This window comes from Thermobia domestica, chromosome 17, assembly GCF_964235325.1.
Source record: "Thermobia domestica chromosome 17, izTheDome1.hap1.1, whole genome shotgun sequence".
In the NCBI taxonomy this organism is placed as follows: domain Eukaryota; kingdom Metazoa; phylum Arthropoda; class Insecta; order Zygentoma; family Lepismatidae; genus Thermobia; species Thermobia domestica.
Genome location: NC_137470.1, coordinates 76155218 through 76178167, shown reverse-complemented (window position 1 = coordinate 76178167; position 22950 = coordinate 76155218). Strand labels below are relative to the sequence as shown.

Genomic DNA, 22950 nt, shown 5'->3' with positions numbered 1-22950 from the left:
CACCGAAAAAAGACCAAATATTGGCTTTCCTTGTCTGGGTTTCAGACCACGAAATTTACGGCAGTATGTACGTGTCTTAGCCCACGGTTTTAAAAGTTAACTGATTCATAGAACGTGCCTCATTAACTTGCTTAACTACTTATTACTAACTTTCGCTTATTTTACTCGCACACTGAGAAAAACTGTATGTGGCGTACGTAAAAACGTTTGTTACAAGTGTAAATCCTGTAGTTGTTGGACTTTACGTACACTAAACGTATAACTCAAAAAGTATATTTGAACGTACTTTCCGTATAAGTGTTCCGAATAAACGTACCTTCCACACGAACGAAAAGGTTGTATGTTGGCGGTCAGGATCACACATACAGATGGCCTTATGTAACTTATAGCTGGCATACGTAATATACTGAAGGCTGTTAGATGTCAGACATCCTGCAATGACATTGTGTAACATCTAAGCGGGAAAATGGGCAGTACGTATGTAGCATATGGATAACGTATGTTAAGTATTGATTTCTGTAGTAAACATAAGGATATCATATATTTGTACACTATACCGCTACCCGGATAACGGATTTTTCTCAGTGACCTTAGCTCATATTTCTATTAACCTAGAACAACAGGGACACGAACACAGAAACATCGAGGAGAGTTAAGATTCCAAAGGCTCATCCACCGGGAATCGAAGCCAGGACCCCATACACCAAAGGCGCACGTGGTAGCCAATAGACCAGCGAGGAGGGCACCAACTCGACGACTCAGACGATTGACAACATTATCACTATGCACATGATGTGTTCAATAACGGAATCGTTCCCGATTTCTGATTGTAAGGACAGTTTTTTTCCTAATGAAAAAATTCCATAGCAAATTCCTCAAATTTCATTTTCAAGCCGTTATAGTTTACCTTTATGGAGAGTTTCGCATCTTTATCTCATTAAGAAGTACCTAATGGCTATTGACAGTTTTTCGCCCATAAAAATTCCCATAGTACATTCCTTAAATTTGGAACCTTTACTTACACAGGTCATTACATAAGGTAGGTTCCATTATGCAGAGTTTCAATACTCTATCTCATTTGGAAGCACCTAATCAATGATGAGTGAGTAAATGAACCGATCTCTGTTTGAGTAAGGACAATTTTTCGCCCATAGAAAATTCCATAGCACATTCCTAAAATTTCGGATATTTTTCATATTCAAGCCATTATAAGCTACCTTCGTGTAGACATTCACATCTTCATCTCATTGGGAAGTACCTAATGGCTACGGACAATGTTTCGTCTATAAAAAAATTCCCATAGCACATTCGTCACATTTCAGACTTTTGCCATACTCAGGTCATTATAAGATACCTTTATGCAGAGTTTCACGTCTTATCTCATTGGAAATACAAAGTCAATGTGATGAGCGAGTGATTGAACCGATTTCTGCTTGACTAAGGACAGTTTCCACCCATAAAATTTTTCCATAGCACTTCCTTAAATTTCGGACATTTTCCATACTCAAATCATTATAAGGTACCTTTATGCAGAGATTCATCCTTCTATCTCATTGGGAAGTACCTAATTAATGCTATGAATGAGTCAATCAGTGAGTGAACCGATTTCTGCTTGGCTAAGGACAGTTTTCACCCATAAAAAATTTCCTTTAGTATATTACTTAAATTTCAGACCTTTTCCATACTCAAGTCATTATAAGGTACCAATATACAGACTTTTACGTCAATATTTCATAAACAAATACTTAATCAATGTAACGAGTGAATGAATGAACGGATATCTGCTTAGCTAAAAATAGTTTTTCACCCACAAAAAATTTCCCATTGCACATTCCTCACATTTAAGACTTTTTTCACACTCAAGTCATTATAAGGTACCTTTATGCAGAGTTTCACGTCTCTATCTCATTGGAAACTAGCAAATCGATGTGATGAGTGAAAGAATGAACCGATTTCTACTTTGCTAAGGACAGTTTACATCCATAAATAATTTCCCATAGCACATTCCTCACATTACGGTCCTTTTTCCCACTCAAGTCATTATAAGGTACCTTTATGCACAGCTTCACGTCATTATCTCATTGGAAACTAACAAATCAATATGACGAGTGGCTGAATGAACCGTGCTTTGCTAATGGCAGTTTTTCGCCCATGAAAAACTTCCAATAGCACATTCCTCACATTTCGGAATTTTTTCACACTTAAGCCATTATAAGGTACTTTTATGAAGAATTTCACGTTTATATCTCATTGGGAAATACCTAATCAGTTTGATGAGTGAGAGGGCGAACATATTTATGTTTGGCTAAGGACAGTTTCTCGCCCATAAAAAAATCCCATACCACATTAATCACATTTCGGACTTTTTCTGTACTCTAGCCATTATAGGGTGTTTCTATGTAAAGTTTCACGTCTATACCTCATTGGGAAGTACCTAATCAATTTGATGATTGAGAGAATGAAACGATTTCTACTTGGCTAAGAACAGTCTTTCGCCAATAAAAAAATTCTCATAACACATGCCACACATTTCGGAATTTTTCTATGCTCAAGTCATTATAGGGTATCTCTATGCAAAGTTTCGCGTTTCTATCTCATTGGGAAGTATCTAATCAATTTGATGAGGGAGAGAATGAAACGATTTGTGTTTGACTAAGGACAGGTTTTTGCCCATAAATAACTCCTATAGCACATTCCTCACATTTCGGACTTTTTCCATATTCAAATCATTATAATGTACCTTTATGCAGAGTTTCACGTTTCTTTCTTATTGGAAAGTACCTAATCAATTTGATGAGTGAGTAAGTGAAACGATTTTTTTTCCTGGCTAAGGACAGTTTTTTGCCCATAAAAAATTTTCCATAGGACATTCTTCAAATTTCGGACATTTCCCATACTCAAGTTATTGTAAGATACCTTTATGCAAAGTTTCAAGTTTCTATCTCATTGGAAAGTACCTAATCAATTTGTTGAGTGAGTGAGTGAATCGATTTCTTGCTTGTCTAAGGACAGTTTTTTGCGCATAAAAACTTTCCCATAAAACGTTCTTCAAATTTCGGCCTTTTTCCATACTCAAGTTATTATAAGGTACCTTTGTACAGAGTTTCACGTCTCTGTCTCATTGGGAAGTACCTAATCAATTTGATGAGTGAGTGAGTGAAACGATTTTTTTCCTGGCTAAGGACAGTTTTTTGCCCATAAAAGATTTCCCATAGCACATTCCTCAGATTTCGGACTTTTTCCATACTCACGTCGTTATAGGGTACCTTTATGCACAGTTTCAGGTTTCTATCTCATTGGAAAGTACCTAATCAATTTGTTGAGTGAGTGAGTGAATCGATTTCTTGCTTGGCTAAGGACAAATTTTTGCCTATAAAAACTTTCCCGTAGGACATTCCTCAAATTTCGGCCTTTTTCCATACTCAAGTCATTATAAGGTACCTTTGTGCTGAGTTTCACGTCTCTGTCTCATTGGGAAGTACCTAATCAATTTGATGAGTGAGTGAGTGAAACGATTTTTTTCCTGGCTAAGGACAGTTTTTTGCCCATAAAAAATTTCCCATAGAACATTCCTCAGATTTCGGACTTTTCCATACTGAAGTTGTTATGAGGTACTTTTATGCAAAGTTTCACGTTTCTATCTCATTGGGAAGTACCTAATCAATTTGATGAGTGAGTCAGTGAGCCTGAAAACTGCATATTTTGGGGGTCCATTACTCGAATATGGTTGAAGGTAGGAATGTGAGATTTGGCATATAAGTATATCTGTGAGGTATCTCCTTACATTCTAAATTTCATGTTTCTACCCTTAATAGAATCGATTTTACAAAGCCTCGAATTCGGCGATTTTACCCAAAACTCTTGTTCGTGTATAATATGCTTACGGCAGTGCAGGCCAGTTTTCATTTTCTTCGCGGAACTTGGCTGCCATGCACTGCCGTGCATGTTGATTACAAAGTTTGTTCAGAAAGTAAGTTCCGTTTGGTAAAAAAAGAAATCGAGTACAGATGAAGAAAGCAATGTATTGCACAAAAATCAATAACACTTACACTACTTTTCCACATAGCTTCCGTAAATTTCCAGGCATTTTTCAAAGCGTGGTAGATCCTATAAATGTATGTATTCCTGCATCATAGAATGTTACCGCCTGTGTTGTCAACCTTGTTGTAACATGTTCTTTTGACTCTTTATGGCTGTTAAAGCGCTTACCACCAAGGATGCAGAAAAAGATGGAAGTTGCTAGGAGCGAGAACTGAACGGAGGATAGTCAAAAACGTTCCAGCCAAAGCTTTCAAAGAGTTGTTTGGTCACATTCTCAGTGTGTGGTTGCAAACATTCGCACATCGTTCTTATTTATGTTCTTGTACAGTAACAATATCGATATCATTATTATTTATTTCTATGAAACTGATGACACCCTCCAATGAAGACAACGAGCTCTATACATTTCATTAATACATTCATTATAGCAATGCAACTTTGCTGTTACGAAAACCATGCCTAAATTTATTTGTTAGTGTACCTTGAATTGTTTATTAATTTCTGCTCTTCAAGACGATCAAATTATTAATCGATCATATGGACAGACTTACATACAGATCAGAATAATTACTACTATACAAAATCATTCATTCTGTACTTCAATCCGACTTCGACACGATTGTGGTTCTTAATCGAGTTTCAAATTACAAAAATATTACTCACAAAATTCATGACATAGATTTTCATTTTTCAGTGGAGCCCTCAGTTCGACAGTTTCTCTTAACAACCACGAACTTCAGCGAATTAAATCAGTGATTCGTTGATATTTAACTGATTCAGACTATATTGGAACGAATATGTTAATTCTATCTGTTTCCTTACTTAGGGTTTTACTTATTACATTCCTTTCTACGTTAATAGGCTTTCTATTTTATGACTACATACATCGATATAATTACAAATACAATGTTATGATTTGCGTGACTCACATTCAAACAGCGTTGAAGCTACCAATTAACGCATATAGTTAAATAATACTTCAATAGTGTATTTTTTTTATTTCAGCAGTAATTCCTTATTATAATATATTTTGTTCTTTTAACAAAAAAAAACAAGTTCCCTTTTCTCTTGTCAGCAACAATTATAATTGAGTAGAAACTTATTTCATGAATAAGTTTGTCGGTAGCGCTGTGCGATATATCAAAGCGAGAAAAGAGGAATCACAAAATAGGAATTTCCTACTGAAAATATTGTCGTATGTGTCTACGTATATATCTAGAAACGTATTCCTTTATATATGGTATGTTCTTGTATACTGTCAGCAATGTGTAGTACCGATATAAACTGTGTTTGAGTTGCATGATTCCTTTATACTGTCTGAGTTTTCACACACAGTTGTGTATATTACTAATTCTCTAGCAAGATGGCTATCACCATCATAGGTATTGTTAATAAAACCACATTACTTAGGAACTTTTCATTTCTCTACATTTTTTCTAGGATCCGCCACAAATGAATCTATCCAATCTGTGCTCTTTCACAATGAGAAAACATAAATCTCTTTTCTTGCCTGGGATATTAGAACTAGGATCAATGCAGGTATGTATATCGTCATAGTCTCCTTTACATTGTGAATCTGTTTGTCAAATTATTCCACTAAATAGTTTGTTTTGCAAAACCAGAACAGTATTTGAAATATTCCTATTTGGTAGCATTGTAAAATTTACTATGAATCAAAGAAAATTGCACTCTTAAACTTAATTAAAATTTCAAATCTGAATAAAAAGAGGATGTGATCCATGTTATATGCATATTATACTTAAAGAACAATTGGCTGCGGTAATATGAAAAAGAATATCAAAATCTAAATCAAAATATTCAATTCTTTTCTTTCAAATCATAATAATCAATGATCCATCTGATACATGTTCTGACTTGTGAGTATTCCTGAAATGCAACAATGACTCTCGTATCATTTCATATATAATAGATAAGCACATACACACACACGCACACTAACTGTATATATATATATATATATATATATATACCAAATGCCAACAGAAGTAATTAAGAATCTCGGAATAGCAACAAAGAAGAAACTATTTAATCTTATTAATAAAATGCATATCTCGGGAAAGATACCAAGAAACTTCAAGAAAAGCATATTGGTACAGTACCTATCCCGAAGAGAAAAGGCACAGAACGTTAAGTTAGCTTTCTCATGCATCAAAAGTACTGTGCAATATTATCGCACAACGAATAGAAGGAAAAATCGAAGAACGGCTATCGGAGGACCAGTTTGGATTCAGAAGAAAAAGAGGAACAAGGGAAGCAATACTGAGTCTACGGTTGATCATGGAACAGCACATCAGAATAAACAAACCAATTGTGATAGCATTTGTAGATATAGAAAAACCTTTTGACAAGATAGATTGGAATATCATGTTTAGGTAGAACTTTGAAGAATCCGAAAGTGGGTTATAGAGACAAAAAAATAGTATACTGACTTTACAGAAACCAGACAGCTGTTATAGGAAGAGATAAGAAGGAAGCAAGAATAAGTAAAGGAGTAAGGCAAGGATGTGGACTTTCGCTTCTCCTGTTCAAAGTCTATATAGAAGAGGCTATGAAAGAATTCTTTGATAAAAACGACAAAGGCGTAAAAGTAAATGGCCAGGTTTTCAGGACAATAATGTTTGCTGGCGAGTGACGACATAGCACTGATAGCGGAGATCGAAGAAGACTTGCAGGAAGGACTTTGAAACTTGAAAAATCAACTGGAGAAAGCATGCAAAATGAAAATAAATAAGAAGAAAACCAAAGTGATAAAGTGCATAAGAGCAGGATAGCAAGAGACAAACGTATGGCTACATGGAGAGAAAATCGAAGACGTAAAGACGTTCTCCTAGTTAAGAATATCCTCGGACGAAAGAAGTGAAAAAGACGTAAGTTCCAGAAAAGTGCAGGCTAAACAAGCATTCAATAGGAAAAGAGGACTACTAACATCAAGAAATGTGTCATTGGACGTTCGTAAACGATTTATTAAGACACTTGTATGAAGCGTGGCACTTTACGGATCAGAGATGTGGACATTGAGAAAAGCTGAAATATCCAAGCTGGAAGCATTTGAACTGTGGTGTTGGCGCAGAATGCTGCGCATATAATGCACCGAAAGGAAAAGGAATGAAGACGTACTAAAGGAAGCTAATGAAGGACGACAGATCATGAAGATAATAGGAAAAAGAAGAAACAGCATGCTTGGCCATCTTATTCCGCACTCCGATTGGAACACGGTGTTGATAGAGGGAAAGGAAGAAGAAAAACCAGGAAGAGGAAGACCAAGGATAGAATATCTAGATGCAGTTACGAAGAAGAGACCTTATCAAAGTGTAAAACGGTTCTCCCAATGGAGGGGAAAGTTTCAAATTTCCATGTTGCCCACCAACCTATGGTTGAGGTGAACAAGAATCTATCTATCTAGAATATATATACTAGCTGGAAGCTTGTTCCTTGCATAGGAATAATAGGTTTATGGAAGGTGTTGAACAACATTCTCTATTTAGAATACACACTTCAATGAAAGAGTAATGATAAGTGTCCGTAATATCATCACTTTTAACCCCACTTCTAATTCCCATGCAAATGAAGCCGAACTTGAACGGCATCAGGAATGTCACTGTTCATCTAGTTGTCCAAAAAACTATGGATTGGAGACTAATGTTGGCAGTTTTCGATTGTTTCTAAATGTGACCCACTTCCCATCTCTACCTCTCACCCTTATGCCGGGGACTGATTGAACTTAAACTGTATTGAAAGTGTCAGTATTCACCTCAGTGACTCCGAAAATTTAAATAGAACACTAATATAGGTCGTGTTCGATTATTTACATATCACCACTTTGCACACTTATCTATCACATGCATGGATGGATGAATTAGAGCTTAAACGCCATAGGAGTGTCACTATTTATTTGTGACCCCAAAATTATGAATTACTCACTAATATAGATTGTTTTTGATTATTTTTACATGTCAAACCCTTTCAACTTTCACCACTCACACCTTGTTACCCTCATGTAAGAAAAGCCTAAGTTAGACCATGATCCATTCATAGACCGTAAATCGTCGAAGTCTAGGAGTCTAGGTGGAGCAGTTTAGGAGGAATTGGACTCCAAGTATCGTTATACCATTTTTATTTGTGTATAAAAAATATCCCCTGCCCCCTTAAAACGGAAATTTTCAAAAACGCTGAAATCTAATGAGTAGCTTATTAGAGTTTCATTTTTCTAATTTGGTTGCCTCGTGTGACACTGTACTTTTGCTTAATTTTTGAAGCCCTTCCATAAAACTAGTATGAAAAGAACTTAAACTATTCCAGAGTCCATTCATGTAGCAAAAATAATCAAAATTAGACGAGGAGCTAACCACCAAAATTTGTACATTTCATATGTAGGTACTAGTTGAAATACCCGTTCTTCGCACAGGGAGAATATGATCATGGTATTTGAAACCCGTCTCCTTAAGTTAAGCAATTTAATGAGAGTGTAATGATTAAAATGCATAACGTCGCTCTTTCTCGCCCCCATTCCGATGCAGCTGAACATGGACTAAAATGATATTGGAGTGTCACTATTCATCTTACGAGCCCAAATCTACATATTGTACACACTAGCATTGGTCGTTTAAGATTATTTGTACATATCATCCCATTCTTACCCCTCTTGCCACTTATATAAATGAGGGATGCATTTAGATTTAAATGGCATCTGAAGTGTCACTATGCATCTCAGTGACTCAAAGAAATATGGAAAGAAACTAATACCGGTCATTTTCGATTATTTTTACATATCATCCTGTGGAACACTGTACCCCTGTCCAGACCACTACTCGGAAACAAGCAAGATCGTAATCAATAATACAACCTAAGTCTCATTTTCAACAGAACGAACCCAAGGTCTCCAGAAGAAGAAGTGAACCGGTATTTGAATCTAAGACCAGTAGAACGCATCTGTTTGGAAAATAATTTCCTCGACCATCGTAATATAGGATTTAGATTTCTGGGCTTTCGGTATCTATGACCATTTAGCCCGTCACGTATGAGGGATGACGTCTCTTGGTGAGCACACTATCCGGGAAAAGGGAAGGGAAAGGAAGGAAGCGACCTAGGACCTCCACAAGATGTGTAAGAGGGATTCCTTACGTTAGTCTGAAGAATCCCTCGCACACATCTTGCAAATGTTTGAAACATACATTTTTCAATCGAGCAGGTACGACTTCGAGCGTCATGTTCTAATCCGCACTCTCTACGTTGCGTTGTTTTTTTAATTGCAATCCTCTGAAGTTCATTTTCCCACGCTTTCGACACCTTATATCGCCGAAACTATCCCTCACCGACCGAAGTTCCACAGGACCTTTTGCTAGTTTTGGTGTCGGGAATCGGCTCCCGAAGTTTGTTCAAATATTTTCTTACCATCCTGTAGAAACATATTTATCTTTCTTTGATTACATTGTTTTTTTATGATTAAGTTGTTTGAACTTATTCAAAAATGTAACTGTACAGTGGCAACACTGTTGTAGTGCATCTACAAAGACTATGTCATCACCTAGACATGCTGTTTCACCAGAAAATTCTCTTAATACTTGATTCATGGATTGTTGACAAAGTTACGGAGAACAATTCAAGCCAAAAGGTAATCTCTTTTGCTTTTACTGTCCCCCGGGATGTTGATTACTAAATATTTACATGTCCGATTTTTTGCTTGAATGTGCTTGACTTCAGTCAAGAAGAACAAATTATTCAGCTTCTACTAACTTATTTAGAATATCCAATATTTTGTGGAGTAGATATGCAAATATTTTCCTGTATCTATTGAAGGTTTGTCGAAAATAATAACATAAGCGTAAGACACGATTTTTTCTTTTTTTAACATTACCACTGGAGTGGCCCACTCTGAATAGGATATTTTCATAATATACTTATCTGACACATCTGGTCTAAATGAGCTTTCACATGAGGAATGTCGTGTGATTTCCTAAAGATAGGCATTGCAATCTGTTTTAATGGTACTTTAACTTTATACCCTTTTGCTGGGTTGTCAGTAATACTGTAAATAAACATATATGCTTTCGTCTCTTGTTGCAAGTATAAATTTATCTCTTCCTCCTTATTAGTAAGTGATACTAATTGATTTTCCTTAACCAACATTTATGTGTACATCCTTCTCCATTTCGGAGATACAATTTCTAGCCACTGTATTCCCAATATAGACATTGTTATATTGTTTTGAAACACCACCAATGACAGTATCTAAATATTCGCCTTGAACAAGATATTTTCAGTTATCTGATCTATAATGGTGATAGATGATAAATTTGGAGTATATCAACTGTCCTGATATGGCATAATACTCCGATGGTTGATCTATTTACCCCAATGTGAACAATGGTTATCGATATCTATATTTTGGTCCAACTTCAGTTTGTTGAGAACGTGACATTGGATCCCCGATGTACTTACGCTATTAATATGCAAAGGAAGTAAGTTATAAATTAAAGTGGATATCGGCTCATTGAACTATCACGTTAATTCCATCGAGTTTGTTATGCCTATACTTCTAGAAATGAGTTAAAAGCAAACTTGTCATCTCAAAAAGCTTAAAGCTCCACTAAAGAAGTGCTCAAAATTCACATTGAACATTTCAGCAAAACGATAGACATGCCCTATATAGCAATTGCCAGTATGCACTTCGAGGGAAAATACTCCCATAACATGAGAAACGAATTCTTACCGTGTGGCACAATTGTTTGCCGAAACAATACTTAAGTCTAACAATGTGTATATAGAAAGGAATATACCAAATATCTAAAAATTAGTTACCCTAACAAGCAGTTTTGATTTTCCGAAAACAACATTTGAACGACCATCTGTTTTCCTCTACCCTCTCTCTCTATTTACCCAGGGTAGATACGCGCTAATATGCACGTTCAAATCACGAAAAAGATACCTAATGCCTTCCTACCTCTAATAAGTACCCTTTTTCGACTTCCTTTATGTCGAAAATGTCATAGTAATTTTTGATAAAAGTGTTAATTTTATTTATTTATTTACTTTCTTGTTGTTAGTCTCATTAGTGTCTGTCATTGAATTTTAGGTCGGGTACTTCATCGACAATGATGTTTGGAAATGACATTGAGCATTTTGCTTACGGGTCTCAGTTCATTTGTGGGAAATCCAAGTGGAATTTTGTAGTCATTGATTTTCCCCCAGTACCAATACAGAAGGTATTGGATCTTTGTGTGGATATTAGTTCTATTGCAATTTTTGTTCCACTATAATACTTGATAATTTGATCCATTATCATTGGCACAGTGCTTGTGGATTACTTTTCGTCATTGACCTTGTTGGAGACTAGCATCGCTTTCAGCTTCGAGGCTAATAACAACTCAATCTATTATGTGTGGATAATACTATTATTAATAGACGGTTGGTGCGGTCTATCTAATGGATATCATGTACTTAATTCAAGACTTTCTTTTTTATTACTCTTAAGGGACTGTGGTGTGATATTATTTTATTAAATGTACATGCCCCAACAGAAGATAAGGATTACGATATAAAAGACAGTTTTTACGCAGAAGTGGAACGGATATTTGACCAGCTCCCCCGATACCATATGAAAATTCTATTAGGGGATTTCAAGGCGAAAGTAGGACGAGAGGATATTTTCAAACTACTTATAGGGAACGAAAGTCTGCAGAAGGAAAGTAATGACAATGGCATTAGACTCGTGAACTTTGCACATCCAAAAAGCTTATCGTGAAGAGAACGAAATTCCCACATCGCGACGTTCATAAATACACTTGGACCTCACCAGACGGAAAATCACATAATCAAATTGATCACGTTTTAGTAGACAGAAGAAGACAATCTAGCATAATTGATGTTCGGTCATTTAGAGAGGCTGATTGCGACACTGATCACTACCTGGTAGCAGCGATAATAAGAGAGAGATTGTCGATGAATAAAGGAAATATTCAATGTCTGAAAACAGAGAGATTTAATGTAGAAAAATTAGAAGAGAGCTAGGTAAGAGAGGAGTGCCAGATTGAAGTTTCGAATAGATTCTCGGCTTTAGAAAATTCGGAGTGCACTAGTGTAGAGGATACTTGGATTGAAACTAGAGATAGCATTACAATTTCAGCAAAAGAAAAATTGGGACACACGGAAATACGTAGGAACAAACCATGGTTCGACCAGGAATGCATTAAACTAGAAGAGAAGAGAAAACAGGCAGAATTACGTTGGTTACAAAATCCGAATGAAATAACCATACAAAATTTCGTAGACATCAGGCAGGAAATTTCCAAAACTTTTAGAACAAAGAAACGCAACTTTTTGAAAGCTAAAATTAAGGAACTTGAAGATAATAGTAAAAATAAAAACATTCGGGACAAGTATAATGGGATCAACGAATTTAAGAAAGGCTATCAACCGCGTACTTATATATTAAAGGGAACTGACGGAACAGTTCTCACAGATACAGATAGCATCTTAAATAGATGGAAAGATTTCTTTGACGATTTGCTTAACACACAGCCAAAAACTGATGTACGTGGAGAAAGAGAGAGACACACCGCAGAACTGTATATTCCAGAATCTAACCGAATAGAATTAGAAATCGCTATAAAGAAATTAAAGAAACAAATCTCCGGGTGTAGACGAAATTCCGGCTGAGTTAATTTTGGAGGCGGAAAAATGTGGAACAAGATACACGAACTTATTCTCCTTATCTGGAACAAAGAAGAATTGCCACAAGAGTGGAAAGAATCAATCATTGTTCCAATTCACAAGAAAGGCGACAAAACTGACTGTAATTATCGAGGCATTTCTCTTCTGTCAACATCCTATAAATTCCTTTCAAACATTCTGTTAGCAAGACTGACCCCATACGCAGATGAAATTATTGGAGATTATCAGTGCGTATTTAGACGAAATCGATCAACTACCATCCAAATATTTACCATTCGCCAAATACTCGAAAAGAAGTGGGAATACAATACCCCGGTACATCAACTATTTATTGATTTTTAAAAAGCTTACGACTCGGTTAGGAGAGAAATATTGTACAACGTTCTCACAGAATTTGGAATACGGAAAAAGCTAATTAGATTAATTAAGGTATGTTTAAATGAATTCCAAAGTAAAATCCGGGTAGGAAAACTTTTGTCCACGAGCTTTCACGACGAGAATGGCATGAAACAAGATGTGTTGTCGCCATTACTATTCAACTTTGTCCTGGAATACGCTATAAGTAAAATCAAAGATAGCAACCAGGACCTAGAGTTGAACGGTATTCACCAAGTTATGGCGTATGCTGACGATGTAAATTTAATAGGGGATGATAGAAGAACAATAAAGAGAAATGCAGAGGTCTTATTAAACGCTAGCAGGGACATTTGTCTAGAAGTAAATGCCGAGAAAACTAAATAAGTGGAAGCGCATCGGGACCGTAATGCGGCGAATTATGGATGCGTTAAAATATTAAATAATACTTTTGATATAGTGGACACTTTCAAATACCTAGGATCAATATTAACAGACGAAAATCATGTTCACTAAGAAATTAAATGTCGACTAAAATCAGGGAATTCGTGTTATTATTCAGTTCAAAATCTCCTGTCGTCGCGAATTCTATCGAGGAATTTGAAGCTTAAAGTATATAAAACGATAACCATGCCTATTGTTCGGTATGGTTGCGAAACATGGTCACTTACTCTGAGGGAAGAACATAGACTAAAATTATTTGAAAACAAGATCCTGAGACGAATATTCGGACCCAAGGGGAACGTGAATGGGGAATGGCGGAAATTTCATAACGAGGAACTGCATAATTCATACGGTTTGCCGAACATTGTTATAGTCATTAAGTCTAGGAGGCTTAGGTGGGCAGGACATGTAGCTAGGATGGAAGAAAGTAGAAACGCTTTCAGTCTTAACTGGAAGACCAATTGGAAAACGACCATTAGGAAGACCTAGGCGCAGATGGGAGGACAATATTAAGATAGATCTCGCAGAAATAGGAATCCAAAGTACAAACTGGATGCAGTTAGCTAAGGATAGAAGTCAGTGGAGAGCTTTTGTGAACGCGGCATTGAACCTACAGGTTCCATAGGCCATAGAGTTAGTTAGTTAGTTAGTACTTAATTCAATTTTAAAAGAATCACTCCTTCCGAATTAATTGGACTTTCTGAAGAACCGTTCTACTTATTAAATACATTTTACCTTTGAAGTGTACCATTATCTTTTACGGTTGTTTCAACATCTTGAATGTTTTCCGTATATATTAATGAAATAAAACAACATAGTGTTAAATATATTGACAAAATATTACTTGTGTTTGTCATATATTATAATAACTATTAATTGTGCTATATTACGTATGTACGAAATTTCACCTTTGTCTGAAATGTATTACATATATAGTGTAACTCTTAAGAATTATTATGTTTTGTGGAAAATAATTTACATGACCATTTAATTGAACATTTTCAGGTATATCAAGCGAGTTTGCAAGGTACAGATGAAGGAAATGAATACTCTAATGTTGATTCCAACTCAGAGGTATGCATATCAATCTCATAAAAAATTAGTACTTTCATAAGAATTATTTACAAAAGCTTAATTGGTTGAAATGCATTCAAGAACACTCCATGTACATCGCAGGATTGGGACAAAAGTCGAAACATAGAATCTTTCTGTAACAGTATTCTGATATAAGCTTGAATATTACAGTACATCGGCGGCCACTAAAATAGCAGACTGATCTTACTCTTTGTTTACACTTCATCGGACAACACTACAAGTTTAGTCATCTGTATGAATATGTTGTGTGTGCCTGAATTACAATTTGTGATTGCAATGCGGAACGAGACTTGCAAATGCATATTGTAAACTAGTAGAATATACCCATTCTTCGCATGGGGCTGTATTTGGAAGTCAGCGGCTGTGGGAGTACCACCATTCATTTCAGCGACGGCGAAAACTATGGATTTGACACTAATATCAGACATTTTGGGCTAATTTTACATGTCTTGGTATCCTCCCCTCTCTGTCCCCTGGCTCGCATACAATGGTAGCTCAATTTTCAAGTCATCGCTAATGGAAGTGTCACCATTGACCTCAGCGACCGCGAAAACTATGGATTTCACACTAATATCGGTCATTTTCGATTACTTTTACATGTCTCGGTCTCCCCCAGGTGACCCACGGCCCGCAGCCGAACAGGGTGAATTTGGAAGTTAAGGCTGTCAGACTTTTACCATTGATCTCAGCGACCGCGGAAACTATGAATTCGACACTAATATTGGTCATTTTCTACTACTTTCACATGTCCCGGTAAACGCCCCCCTGAGACCTCCCCTGGTTCGAATTTTGGAAGAAACGCTTCGCATTGATATGGGAACCTGAACCAAGATATCCGTGACCAAAATTTGGTAACTCTCTGTCAGCTTGTCTAGTCCCCAGGCCGGTCCCGGTAAACGCCTTCTTGAAACCCCCTGGTTCGAAATTTGAAAAACACGCTTCGTCTTGATCTAGGGCCTGGACCAAGGAACCCGAGATCAAATTTTGGTAAATCTCGGTCCACTCGTCTGTCCCCCAGGCCGCACACACACAAACAAATTTTATTTTATTTATATTAGATTAGATTTAGTGACTTCAAGCTTAAATTAACGCTGGGGCTGCGAAAGGCAGGATGCTGACTCTGCAGAATTACCGCTTGCGTGAGTTTTGACGGTATCGGTTCTCTATTGATTGTGTACATGATGGGAGACAGAAGAGTCTCACAGAATACCTGTTTCTTAATGCTCCAACGACGAATTTGGAACCAGGATAATCATTCGGGTTGACTTAACTCACAAGACAGATAACAAATGCAACCAAAGCCACTATAACCCCTAACGAGCGCATAAACACTAAATAATTAATCGTCCGAGGGAGATCTATGTCCCCGCGTTCCTGTTGCATGATGTACATCATCTCCAAAAACGTCTTCGCTGTTGTTAGGAGAGACTGTAGTGATGAGACTAATAGACATTGGTTATAATCAGAGATTAGTCTTGTTTATGCCACGGACATAGTGATAACCGTGTGGTAGTGTATGTATCATACGTCGACACTGACCTACTCTTACATTTGTTGACAATCCTTACCTTCTTGGGTATGTCTATAATTGTAAGAAAGCGCACGAAAAATAAACAGTCGATAATTAGAGAGGCAGGCCTACGTTTCCACAATTCTCTCGTATGATTACATCTGGCAAGTATTTACTCGTAGGTCCGAGAACGTCTTCAGTGATTTTGGGGTAGAGTGTATTTGTGAAAAGAATGGAGAATTGGGGGTGCGGTGGCTCAGTGGTAGAGCGTTCACCTCCGGTGCTTGGGGTCCCTGGTTCGATCCCAGCTCGCGTCGTGTGGACTTTGTGGTGAACGAACACCGTGCTCGTGGGTTTTCTCGGGGTTCTCCCGTCTCCTCCCACATTCTTCATTCCACCATTTCATTCATTCGTCATAATCACCCTCTCCTTTAGCCTAACCGGCATAACCATGGGACGTAAAACTTAAAGATTTCATTTCATTTTTCAAGAATTCAGTAATGAGCTTTAGCGGTTCGTCAGGTGAGGCCTGGCCTCACCTATATTTTTGAGCAAAACTAAATGAACCTTTTGCAACAAATTTCAAATTAAGCCAATATTTCTGTGTATTTTTAAATAAAACTTATTTCAAATTATTTAATGAATATAACATAAAACAGACTTCTTAAAATTCATTTACTCAAGTGTAGAAAATGTGTGTAAAATATTACAGAATTTAATAGAAATTAGAGGCAAAGGCGAAAATTTACATTCTTTGCCATGATAATTTCAATTTTAAAAATTCCATTCTTATATTGATGCCTGAAACAGATTTGGCCTCCTCAGCAGCGAATCACTGTTGACAACGAAAACACTCCTCTTGCAATCTGAAAGGGGATACCCTAAGAGCAATAATGTTGGGTTAAAAATTACTCCAATGTTCTTTGTCTCAAGGGAGGCCAGTTGAAAATGTGCACTGCACATGCTTGAACCAGAGAGTGACACTTGTTGTACTCTCCATTGTTCCCCAGGTAACGGCATGCAGTGTATCAAATTGAGTAAATTTAAACGTAAGCGTTCATTAAATAGAAGTAATCAATTACATATGTTATTCCCTTCATAATAACAACTTTTACACTTTTAGAACGTTTTACTAAGAAAGTATAATATTTCCTTTGAAGGGAATTTTTAATATCTGGTTTCAAAATATATATATATATAGTGGTCTATACTTAATTTCTAGTAAACATGCTAAAACGTTGACGGTAAAAGAAAAGAAAACTATAACAGTTATGGCAATACTGTGAAACACCTTTATTATTTTTTTTATTTTTTTTATTTTTTATTTTTTATTTTTATTTTTTATTTTTTATTTTATTTTTTTTATTTATTTTTTTTTTGTAGTGAGAGCTCAAAAATCGACGGATAGCGGGTGTAACTCGTGATTTTGTGCATATTTTATCTTGTTTTCAAGTGTTATTCTGCGTTGTAAGATATTTACGTGTGTGGTATTTTTTGTGAATTGTTTTCAAGCGATATTGTGCGTTTGTAGGATATTTATGTATGGAGTATTTTTTTTTTTGTGACTTTCTGACAGTGTGTTAGAACGTTGGACATGTGGTGAATTAATGTGTAAATGATGGATGACATTGGTTCGTGTGATGTCATCATCCTTTCGTTGCTAAACAATTTACTAGGCAAAGTGAAGTGAGTCAACGGACTATTCTTGATTTATAATTGATTTAGGTAGATGGTAAGAAGAAATCTAGAACTTTTAAGAAATCTTGGTACTATGCGGTAGTATTGTAGTTGGTATACACAGTGTTTTTTCCAGACATGTTTTTTGGGGGGTACTGCTCCCCGGAACTTTGAGAGTGTCCCCCCGGAGGAGACAAAAAATACGTTTGTAATATAATAATAAATAGTACCAGAAGAGCTCCTCCAAATATAAAGTGTGCCCCCGGAACATCTTTTCTGAAATAAACACTGGCGTAGCAGAGTCGTTCTGACACGTGATTAGTGCCATGCTAAAGAGTTCCACTAACATACGTTTCCTGCAGTAGTCAGCTTTTAGTATGACGCTAATCATACTGCAAAACGACTCTGCATAAGCCGGCACGTGTTTAGTATACATGTTTGTATATTTTCCGTATAGGATGTAGTTTTTTTTTTTTTTTTTTTTTTTTTGTAGGTAAGGGAGGGAGCTAGAGTGATTCAACGTTGAAGAAAGAAAATCGTTCTAACCCGATGGTCGTATATTATTTTTGTAACAAAATATAAGAAAATATAGATTAAGGAATCACTTCGTCTTCTACAAATATAACATTACCAGTGACATCAATAACACCTCTACAACGCGGCAAACCTCGACTTTTATGCCCCCCTCAAGTGATTTGTTTCATAGATTACTAAAAGTCCTAAAGTCGGGGGGAAATCCTGTAAGGGGGAGGAAGAGCCAGTTTCACCACTGCTGAACACTACGACCCGGTTTTCTGTGCCTCACCTATTTAGCCACGAGCCGCCTCTGGTAATGAGACTCTTTTGTTTCTCGACTTAATGACGACTGCATGCGTGTTTTTCGCCATATGGGTGAGCGGTAAAATAGTGCGTGTGTTTGGTACATACTGGGAAAAAAACTAGTATTTGATTTGGTTAACAATAAGCTACACATACCGCGAAACATCGTACTGTCCTCTGTCTTTAGCTGGAGAATTTGCAAGACAATCTTCCACCAGAATAATGTGCATATTGCAAATCTCCTAGTGTACCCTACTGGATATACAGTACACCTTTTATCCTATTCCGCTAAGTCTCTAGACTTAAGCCATATACCTAAGGTTATGCATGAAACAAAGTAGATCGTATCCAGGCAGCCTGCAAGGTACTCGCAACGGGCATTTCCCATCTACAGGAAGCGTAGGATACCATTTCTGCAGAAAAACTTCCAACGTTTGTAACTGGTAAGCTACCGGAACAGCTATTTGTGTAGCTGAGCTCGATGATAAGTCGTTCTGTTAAATTAAGAATTGTACGTTTTTGAACGCCTATATAATATGTTCGAGATTTTCTATGAATCTGCTACAACCCTCTTGTTTTTCTCTACTAGCTTTTGCTCATATAAGTTAAGCCTACGATCTTGTAAAGAACATTTGAAATTTTCTTTATATGAAGCACAGTAGACTCCGATTATCCGAGATAACTGAGACCGAATTTACTTCGGATAAGCAATAACTCGGATAATACGGAGTTGAGCAGTTATTAAGTACATTAGTACGTACTGTAAATGACAAATCATTTTCTTATACGTGAATTGTTAATAACAATATACTAAAGATTATTTTTAAAAAACAATATATTTACACACATACAGTACCATGCAAAACTTTTCTTGGCGTAAGGGTCAGTGATTACTTTCTGGGACATCTTTTGGCCTCCCTTTGATTCTGCCATGTTATGCCAACGCTGGAGGTTGAGAAGGTCAATTCGCATCAACTGGCATTTTCTTTAAACTGCTTTGGTTAATCCAGAGGCTCGGTTAACCGGGACTCGGATAATCGAGAGTCTACTGTACTCGTATTTTGTCTCTACGGCAAGTGTACTGTGAAAATTACACACGTGACAGAATGGGATTAGCAGTTACCACAACTTCTTTTCTCTTTAAGAGAACAAGAACATATTTTCGAAAAATAAAGTAAGTTTAGTGCTCATACACACAATTTTAAATCATAAGAACTTTCACTTGAGATCAATCATAATAGAAAACAGTAAAAATTTATGTAACTATACGTATCGGTTCATTTGTCAGCAAGAAATGTAAATGTAACATTGGTGCAATCATTGTTAAAGTATATCAAAATACATATTATTCTTAAACTTTCTGAAAAGTATTGGAAGCAAAAACATCGAGACCAAATACTTTATTTTTTGACGATACTCAAGTGACTTATTCTAATTATTGACGTTATTTACTTAACTAAGTGTTATTTGTGTTTCCATTAACTTTCTTTTCCTTCACTTAATTACAATTCTATTTTCTCTTTTACAGAGTCGGAGAAGTTCGACTAATTCTCAAAATAGAGCTAGTATAAAAAGTGAATTACTAGGGCAGAGTGAGATTACAGTAAGTGATAATACATATACTTTAATGTGATACTATAGATATAATAGGTATTACTAGTAGCCTAATATAAGTAGTATTACAGTAGGTACTGCTATAGGGAATACATGTGATACTCAATATTTTGTGAGTGATAAGTACTTGGCACCAGGGATGAAAAATGAACCGGTTCTTGTGAAATCGCTCCGGACAGGTTCATATCTTTAGCATGAGTTCTTGGTGCCTGAACCGGTTCAAAAGTGGGTCAGAACTGGTTCTTTTTGCCTCCCTGGTTGGTACTAATGAACTAGTATGGCACAACACCTATCGCCTTCTAGCACAAAGTTTAGCGTAAAATAGCCCAAAATAAATATTGTCCGCCTTATGCAGAGTCGTTTTGATGTATGATTAGCGTCATACTAAAGGATTGATTAGTTCAGGAAACATATGGTAGTCGAATTCATTAGTATGGCACTAATCACGCGTCAAAACGTCTCTGCATAAGGCCCTGCAGGTGCAGCATTTAACAGAGAGTAAGCTACTTTAATTGACGAACATTAAAAATATGACACCAGGAAATATACATCGCATAGAACCCAGAAGTATTAAATGTATGGGTGATTCAAGAATAGTTAAATGACTGCTGGTCCAAATTTCTCAAAAGTAAATCCCCACGTTAAGCGGGTTTGCATATCCAGGCTCCTAACTATGAAAACATTTACGATCACTCTAACCTCAATCATTTCACAGATTCAACCTGTTGTATATAAGTTATTAGGACGTAAAATTGAACATAATTTATACGAAAAAGACTTTTATGCATTGCAAGACCTGTAACTGCCAAATATTCAGTCGTATATTATATTCACAAACTTATAGTCGTATCGACATAAACAACAAAAGTGTGGAGCAGGAAACTACTTTACCCAAAAGTCAAAAAAGACTCACTTAAGACATACGAACTGGTCGAGCGGTTTGGGTCACTAGTCTATCAATTAGAAGTTTATGTGTTCAAACCCTGAAGGGAGTACTCATTTTTTTTTTGTTTTTTTAAAGTGTGTTCCTATTTTCATCAGAGGAGTGAGAACATTTCTTTAAATAAATCTTTGACAACTACTTTTCTCTCAAATTCCATTAGAAGGGAACATTATATGAATTGCAAATCTAAAATCCACAGCTGAGAACAAAATATTATGTTCAATATTTCATTATTATCCTTTGATTTGTAATGAAAAACTAATTATAAGCATTGACGATTTCAGAAGATTCTCCCCCGGTAATGGTCAATATATGAATGAGAGAAAATTGATAAAACATTATTAGTCCACTTTGAGCATGATCGAAGATAACTTATGGGCACGAAGGGGGAAATTTATGTCGACAGAGTCTCAAATTCTCCCACAGGTCATGTCCTGAAATCATCAGTTTGAAAGGTTTCCTCAACAAATAGAATATTACATTTATTTCTCGTTCTACGTTTTGAAATGGAAAAATTATAATTTTAAAGTGAATTATAATACGATAAGCATAAAGATTTATAGAACTAATGAATTAAATATTCTTGTGTAAGTTATCGATTTCTAATCAGATTAAAACTCGAATATTTGTTTGCATCGCACTTTAAAGTAAATCCTCTCTCTATATAATTCTTACTGGAAAGTATGTTTAACTCCAATTAATTAATCAATATTTTTAATAATATATTTTTATTGTAATACTTTTACTATTCAATGTTGGATACACTACATTTCCCAAAGCAAAATCTCGCAAATTGTATAGTAGACTAGTGAATATTATCAAATAAATTATTATTTTGTTTTCGTAAATACTGCATCGCCTCATTTGAAACTTCGTACTTTAAATAATAATAATAATAATAATAATAATAATAATAATAATAAAATCATAGCCATACCTTTATCAGAATTTCAGGCTTAGTCAATAAATGAATTCAACGTGGTCTCTATTCGAAGTTCTATTTAATCGAATCCGATAGAAATACAAAGAAAAACTTCGAAAACAGGTAAAAGAAAAATGTTACCTTGGTGGGACTGGAACTAACCTTTAAGAGTTCCTCTCAATTTACAGACAAATGCCTTAGGCACTTTCTTTCTTTTCTTTAAGTTAACTGATTCACCGAACGTATCTGAGTAACTTGTCTCTATTTTCTACTCGGTTATATACGTTTTACAATCATTTCCGTTAATCTTGAACGACAGGAACACGAATACAAAAACATATAAGAGAATTAAAATTCCAAATTCCTCCACCGGGAATCAAACCTGGGACCTCATACACCTGACACACACGTGCTTGCCATTAGACTAGTGGGGACAGCAAATGAAATGCATTTTGTAGTATCTGAAGTTTACACCTATTTCATCCTGCTGTAATAATGTTTACCGTATTCGTTACTTTGAGGAATGATATATGTTATTCATATAGGTTCTATTACATATTACTTTTTTTTTGTTTATGTCGATACTACTATAAGTTTGTGGTGAATATTTGGCAGTTACAGGTCTTACAATGCATAAAAGTCTTTTTCGTATAAATTATATTCAATTTTACGTCCTAATAACTTACATACAACAGGTTGAATCTGTGAAATGATTGGGGTTGGAGTGATCGTAAATGTTTTCATAGTTAGGAGCCTGGATATGCAAACCCGCTTAACGTGGGGATTTACTTTTGAGAAATTTGGTACATCTCTGCCACGCATCACATGCGTCTGTTGCGA

At 36.0% G+C, this 22950-nt stretch overlaps 1 protein-coding gene across 2 annotated transcripts in view; it reads left to right on the top strand.

Annotated features, from left to right (window-relative positions):
* Nucleotides 1-22950, top strand: part of LOC145673764 (uncharacterized) — a 330178-nt gene that overhangs the window by 203805 nt on the left and 103423 nt on the right. For both annotated transcript variants that reach the window (XM_081743515.1, XM_081743514.1), the window contains exons 7-9: nt 5482-5580; nt 14536-14604; nt 20160-20234. In XM_081743515.1, coding sequence (XP_081599641.1) covers nt 5482-5580; nt 14536-14604; nt 20160-20234 — 243 coding nt within the window. The remainder of the gene's footprint in view (nt 1-5481; nt 5581-14535; nt 14605-20159; nt 20235-22950) is intronic.